This window comes from Haemorhous mexicanus, chromosome 2, assembly GCF_027477595.1.
Source record: "Haemorhous mexicanus isolate bHaeMex1 chromosome 2, bHaeMex1.pri, whole genome shotgun sequence".
Lineage (NCBI taxonomy): Eukaryota > Metazoa > Chordata > Aves > Passeriformes > Fringillidae > Haemorhous > Haemorhous mexicanus.
The window spans coordinates 978,761-985,833 of record NC_082342.1 but is presented as its reverse complement, the minus strand read 5'-3'; the positions used below and the strand labels follow the sequence as shown (position 1 = coordinate 985,833).

The following is a 7,073-nucleotide window of genomic DNA, read 5'->3' as shown; positions in this document are numbered from 1 at the left end:
GCCGTTCTATCAGGGACACTTTAATTGAATGTACATCATACAAAACTCGGTCAGTCTCCAGCGTGTGAGTGCTGCTCAGGATGCAGAGGAGCAGGAGATTAATGACACATCTTGAACTTGCAGGAGGAAGGGCAGGAGCAGCAAGGAAGAGCACTGCAGGCAGCACACTTAGCTCTTGGCAATGCCGATCACTCCGCAGGCCAGGCGGGCCCCTGCGTTTCCAGTCCGCAGGCTCTCATCATTGCCCCCTTTGCCCAGGTCATCCCGACTCTCGTGCACCTGCAGGACAATGGAAGGGACCTTACCTGGTGCCATCATCACTGCTCCTGGCAGCAGCAGCACCACCACACCAGTTACACAATGCCAAACTGATCTCCGTGCTGAAAACTTCCCACTGGACCTGCCCAAGGGCAATCCAGGCACCCACAGCGGGAAGGAGCAGAGTTAGAGAGGGACATCTCCAGAAGGCTGGCACTGAAGTGCCACACCAAGGCACAGAGGGATGGCTGTGAATCCCCTGTCCCTGCTCTGAGGTCCCCCTCCCCACTCACCACCATGGTGCGGCCAATGATGCAGTGTGGTCCCGAGAGGGAAATGACGGAATCCTGGATGGACACCTCGGCCACGCCTCCCTTGGCAGTCACATTGCCCAGGTCTCCCACGTGCCTGCACAAACACACAGGAAACTCACAAAGTGGCCTGTGCTGGAAGCTCTTCCAAGGCAAGGCTGGCAGTTTATGTCACAACACAACAAAGGCTCCCAAATCCAGTGGAGCAACCTTTCCTGCACACTTGGTGGAACACTGCCACTGTTCTCAGAGCTTTTGCTGTCCATGACAGCTCAGCTATTTCACAGGCAGCTGCAGGCTTTGGGTTTAAGGAGGATTAGGAGAAGCGGTTTGTCAGGCAGCAGGTCAAAGGCAATGCAGGAACTGCTCAGTCCCAGCCAGTACCAGGGATGATTATTCCAGTTTGGCATTGCCCCATCACTTGGCACTCCGCTCTCCCACACAGCTTCTATCAGAGCTACATCTCTGCTACAGCTTCCCTGGAGAGCTGAGCCTCGAGCAGTGCAATTTTCACAGGACTTCTGGACATGCTGCTGTGCTGTGTCCTGCACACCTGCCCCAAGCACAGCATTCCCTCAAAATGGAGATGATCCTGTTGTGTCAGGCTCCTCTGTCCAGATTCAGAACCTGGAATACTGACACATCCCTGCCAGGTGACCAGCTCAGCCAGCCCAGGGCTGACAACCAGCTTTCTACAAGAATTCCTTATTATTAACCAAGTCCTACAAAACTGGGTTAATGGCAGCTCTCCCCTGAGGAATCTCCTTGATTTAAGCTTCCAGGAAGCTTCAGTCCAGTTGTTTCTGCAGACTGGCAAAAGCAAGATGCACTTCTTGCACCCTCCTGAGGAATCTCCCTGCCCAGAGCCAGTCCAGGAGCAGGCTCTGCCAAGGCTCCAGAAGCCACAGTGTCCGTGCAACCCAACCTTTAGCCCCAGGCAGTGGCTGCCAGGGCCCCAACACACGTTTCATGCTGTGTCATGCAGGAGCTGGCTCACAGCCAGCTCTGCCCGGCCTGTGGCTCAGGTGGGGTTTACCAGCCACCGATGGGAGCATTCCAAGGGTGATCCCGATGCCGGGCTGCCCAAGCCCTGCTCACCAAACCCAGCAGGCACGGCCACACCACTTCCTCTGGCACCCACCCAAGGGAACTGGGCTGTGAGAGCTGCTCCCAGGGAAGAGCCAGGTCTCATCCCACTCAAATCCAGATACCCAGCACGAGCATCAGCCTCTTGCTGTCCCCTCCACCCAAGCCACGACAAAACCAGAAAATGTTCCCAGGAGAGTATTTCACACCACGCTCTCAGGGAAACTGCGGAGTTACCAAAGAGTGGCTAAGTGACCTCGGGAACCCTGCAGGAATTCCCATGGATTTTCTGGCAATGCCCGTGCCCTGGACTCACCTCTCGGCATCGCTGGGACCCCCGTGCTTCTTCTGCTGCGGGTTGAAGTGGGGGCCAGCACTGGTGCACCCTGGAACACAGCACAGCATCAGAGCAGGATCCCAGGATAAAGCTGCTGCTCCCACACCGCTCCTAGCGACAGCAAACAGCTCCTCTCCCGTGCCATGCCCTGCTAATCCCCTGGAGATAAATCACCTGCCACAGCCTTACAAGTCCCAGGCTCAGCCAGGAGCTTTCTTATTTCATAACGCTGAGTTATCCAAGCGTTCAGGTGAGTGCTTGGTATGGCAGCTCTTGACCACCAGCCTCAACACGCTCAGAGTATTATCCAGGAAGCAATTCCTCGGCAATGGTCACGATTTCCTCACACAGATTTGCAGCCGTGACACCCAAGCTGCTGCTGCAACACCACGAGCAGCTCTGCCGAGCCGAGCCGAGCCGAGCCGAGCCGCCCCTGTGTAGTGACCCGAGGGCCTGCAGGGACACCTTACCATTGGTGTTGTCCCCGAACTCATGGACGTGGAAGCCGTGCTCCCCATCGGCCAATCCAGTGATTTTCCCAGTCACTTTCACCGGTCCAGTTCCCTTCAAAGGAGAGCATTATCACCACAAGGACTTTGGATTACACGGCTCCGTGTCAAACGAAGGTGACAGAAAGGCCCCGCCACGAGCCCAAGGCAACGCAGTCCAGACTATCTATCTGCGTTCGTTTAACGCTCTCGAACGCGTTCCTTCCCCTGCTTTATCAACAAGGGCAAGGAGTGCCTGTTCCCTGACGGGGCCTTCCAGAAAGATCCCGTACTTTCACAGAGTGACCCCGCGGCCGCGCTGCCTGGCCGGCCGCAAGGGACGGCGCGGCTCCGGAGGGCCGCGGCCATTTGGAACCGCAGCGCCCTCGAGCTGAGCTCGCCCCGCTCCCTCCGCCCCGCCGGACACGGCGAGCAGGCTGAAGAGGGCCATCCCGGGGGCTCCGCACCCACCGGGGCGGTCCCAGAGGCCCGACCGTGCCCTCACCTGCTGCTCGAAGTGGATGACGCCCTCCACAGCCCCCTCGCCGCGCATCACACACACGGCCCGCACTGCCGCCATCTTATACCCGCCCCGCCTGCAGTGCCCGCGGACTGCGGGCCAGCCCCGCCCCCGCTCCCGTTATATACGGCAGGCGGCCGGCGCCGCGGCCAATCGCGCTGCGCGCCGCGCGCCGCCCGGCCAATCGCGGCGCGGGGAGGCGGGAGCGGCGGGGCGCGCGGCGGCGGGAGGCGCCCTCTGGCGGTGGAAGGTGCATAACGGGGACCGGGACCGGGATCGGGATCGGGACCGGGACCGGGACCGGGACCGGGACCGGGACCGGGACCGGGATCGGGACCGGGATCGGGATCGGGACCGGGATCGGGACCGGGACCGGGACCGGGACCGGGACCGGGACCGGGACCGGGACAGGGACCGGGACCGGGACCGGGACCGGGACCGGGACCGATTCAGAGGGAGCGGAGAGGGCGGTGCTGCTCCCGGCACGGCTCACGGCGCTGTCCCCGCCGTGCCGTGCGGACGAGCCGCAGCGCGGTGCCCCCGCTCCTGCCGCAGCTGTGGCGGGGCCGCGGGCGGATGCTCCGCTCCCGTCCCGAACTGGAATGCGGCTGTGAGGCTGCCCCGGGCAGCTCTGCTGTCACTAGAGCTGCTCTGCCCCGAGGGTGTTTGGAACCTAAACCAGAATCGCAGGAAGACTGGAGAATACCTGGGGCTTCAGGTAATCACGGAAAGGTTTGGGTTGGAGGGACCTGGAAGCTCATCCAGATTCACCCATTCCATGGGCAGGGACACCTTCCACTGTCCCAGGCTGCTCCAAGCCTTGGGCACTGCCAGGGATCCAGGGGCAGCCACAGCTTCTCTGAGCACCGTGTGCCAGGGCCTGCCCACCCCGACAGGGAGGAATTCCTAATTCCCAATATCCAGTTTAAACCCGCTCCGTGTCACTTTAAAGCCATTCCCCCTCTGGGCTCTCTCCAGCAGCCTCACATCCTGCTGCTGTGTCCCCAGGCTGGGGCAGCTCTGCAGGTGGGGTCTCACCTGGCACAGGGGCAGAATCCCCCCTTCCTGCTGCCCACGGGGTTTTTATTAATTTCTGTAAAGCCCAGGTAGTTTTAAGTGATTTTTTTGGGGCCTGATCAGGCCAGGGAAGGATGCACAGGGGTTGTATTTGTTCCACACCTCAGACTCACAACAAAGCCTGAGTCACAGCTCAGGTGACATTACTGCAGCCGAGGTTTGTTTGCTGGAGAGCATCAAACCAGGTGAAAAAAACTTGATCCACACAAATACCTGGAGGCTGTTTGTCTGAGAGACACACTGGGATTTGTAGCTTAACCCTGGGAAGATGCTGGGAAGAGAGCCAGCCAGAGCTTCCTATCTAGGAAGGGTGAGATAAACTCCTGGGAGTTTGTCAGTCCTGCTGTGCCTGGAGAGGAGACTCAGTCACTTGTGAGTGGTTATGTTTTGTCCCACATACTTATTTTTAACTCCTTTATTTTCTTAAATCTCTCCAACAAGAGATTAAAAAAAAAATCTTACTTTCTTAATGTAGGTGAGAAAATCCACCACCCCAGTGCAGCTGATATTCACAGCACAAAAATCATCATTTGACCCTGCCACACTAAATGGTGAAGTGATTATTTTGTTATTTGGAGTATCAGAGTCAGAGAGAGAAGAGAAGGAGAAGGAGAAGGAGAAGAGAAGGAGAAGAGAAGGAGAAGAGAAAGAGAAGCAGCATCTTGATTCCCTCCCAATCTGCCGGTTTAAAGGATGAAATAACTGCTGTGTGATGCAGGTTAACAGCGTAAACTACGCAGAGAAAAGTTAATAAACTTCTCAGCAAAATGTGACAAAGTAGCAAAAAATCCCAGCCCTTAGACCTGCAAAAAGCTGGTCCGGAGCAAGGATAAAGCCCCTGAGGGTTCAACTCCTCAGTGGGATTTTGTAGGAGTTAAAAATGAGGGAATTTTGGGAGTTGCATTTCCTGTGGTAACCATACATGTGGTGCCAATAAATCGTATTTCCTGCCTGTGGTGATTCTGTGGGAAAAGCACGGAGCTGGAATGTCCATCTCACTGTGTCCTGAGCAAGAGCTGTGTGTCAGGAACAATTCCCCCTGCATTAGAGGGTAACAAAAAAGCCACTCCTGCCTCCGGGGGAGGTTGGCAGAGGGCACTGCCTGACTCGGTGCTGCTGGAATTCCGAGGTGAAACGTGCTGTGGAAATGATTCTTTGCTTACAGACTGGTGGAAAACCCCCTGTTGGAATTAGGGGAGGTGCTGCTGCTCACCAGAGGGCCGGGTAATTAAAGCAGTGTCAGCGGGAGAGCCTTTGTGTGGAACAGGCAAGATTAAAAACCACATTCACTGGCAGCTGAGCTGAGCTTATCTTTGTGCTGCTGCTCACCCTCTGCTGCTCCCCGAGCTGGGCAAACCTGAAACCTGAGCCTCCGAGGAGAGGTTGTGTAAACGCTGGGTGAGAACTTTGTCCCTGCTGTGGGGTGAGAGCTGCACCTCAATGCCAAGGTCTGCCCACCGAGGGCTCGGGTTGTAATTTGTAATATTCCTGCTGCTTTTGCCAGCTCACACTCACCGAGCGCTTCAAGGATCGCACACAGCACCAAAGCCTGGAAATCCTTCCCCTCTGGAAAAAGCCTGGCAGGCTGAAACTGGGGCCACAGAGCCAGGAAAGCCGGGATGGAGGGAAATCGGGATCCTGGAGCTACTGCTGTGGCACAGAGGGATGATTGCAATCAAACTGGAGTTTAGCTGGAGTTTTAAATGGTTTTTAAGCTACAGCCTGGAAATATCCCCTCTGAAACTGGCCAAAGACAGAATACTGTCCAGAAAGCACATCTGAAATTTTTCTTAATTTTTTTATTTTTTCTTTTTTGAAGGAGAGTCTCTCAAAATGTTTATGCACTCAGGAATGTTATTTTGGCTACTGAAAGGCACCTAAAGGAATGCAACCAAAACACTGCGTGTCTGTGTATAAACACAGAGACAGATTTATGGGATGTGCATTTCAAAATATCAACTTGGATAAACATCAACAAAGTCCAAAGAAACCCCGTACCTTGTCGTGAGTGGATAAAGATTTCATTCACAGTGATGAGAAAGAAAAGCTTGGTCTTAGATTTTATTGCCAGGTTTTTATTTGTGAAAGCTCTTACAGTGGTGACTAAACAGAACAGAAAACTCTGCAAATCCCAGCCCACGTGAGCGTGTGCCAGAGGGAAGATCCAGGGGGCATCGTTTTGGATTGATTGCAGACCCACAGTGCCCCGTGCACAGTTTAGTGGTACAGCAGGACACCCAAGGGTGAGGTGCCTTGGGTTTAACTCAGCTGTGTTGGGTAATCCTTGAGATGCAAAGTACAAAACCACGGGGAAAATGCTAATTATTGCGCAATGGGAAAATAAACGCTACCACAGGGTAAACCGCCCTGTTTCTGCAGGAGAGCAGGAAGGACAAACAGAATATAACAGGCAGGTGTCCAGAATAACAAAGATGTGGTTTGATTTGGAGTTTTAAACACGTGGTTTGTTCTCCGGGAGCTCTGGATGGTTGGGAACCACACTGGGTTTGTGGAGCTGTCAGTAAAAGGAGGCTTCGAGGTGCTGCTTTAATACAAGTGATTAATAAGTGGGAATGCAGGTGGAAAATGCACCAGCCAGGAATTTCCATACAGCTTCCACGGCACTGTGGAGCATTTATTCGTTACTATAGATGTGCCCTGCATCTGTGAGGAGGTTTTCCTGCAGCCTCCAGCTGTGCCAGGGGGCTGAAGGGCGCTGCAGGAGGCAGCCTGCAGACTTTGCACCCACGGGCAGCCACCGTCCCTGCAGCTCGTGGGGCTGGAACACCTCCCCAAAATGTGCTCACAGCACCTCTGCAGGGCCAGGGGCCGGGCTCTGGGGCTGCTCTGGAAGAGGCTGTGCCACCTCCAGAAGCTGAACCACATCCAGGCCTGGCAGTCTGGGGTATCCAGGTGGGCACGTGGGACCAGTGGGACAGTTTAAGGCTGCTGACAGTCCCTGGCTGGCTGCCACTGTGCCACTGTGCTCTGCACTG

At 55.6% G+C, this 7,073-nt stretch overlaps 1 protein-coding gene across 1 annotated transcript; it reads right to left on the bottom strand.

The window, feature by feature from the left end:
- SOD1 (superoxide dismutase 1) lies at nt 1-3,095 on the bottom strand. Its single transcript, XM_059871120.1, has 5 exons — nt 2,986-3,095; nt 2,463-2,556; nt 1,972-2,041; nt 552-666; nt 1-279 (listed from the first exon to the last, which is right to left on the bottom strand). The coding sequence occupies exons 1-5, from the start codon at nt 3,058-3,060 to the stop codon at nt 169-171; spliced, it is 465 nt and encodes a 154-aa protein (XP_059727103.1). The 5' UTR covers nt 3,061-3,095; the 3' UTR covers nt 1-168.
- Nucleotides 3,096-7,073: the final 3,978 nt, after the last annotated feature.

Coding starts and splice junctions, on each gene's coding strand:
- SOD1 (XM_059871120.1), bottom strand. CDS start 3,060: ATGGCGGCAGTGCGGGCCGTGTGTGTGATGCGCGGCGAGGGGGCTGTG. Junction 2,557..2,985: donor TCATCCACTTCGAGCAGCAG/GTGAGGGCACGG, acceptor TCTCCTTTGAAG/GGAACTGGACCGGTGAAAGT. Junction 667..1,971: donor GGTCCCAGCGATGCCGAGAG/GTGAGTCCAGGG, acceptor GTGTTTGTGCAG/GCACGTGGGAGACCTGGGCA.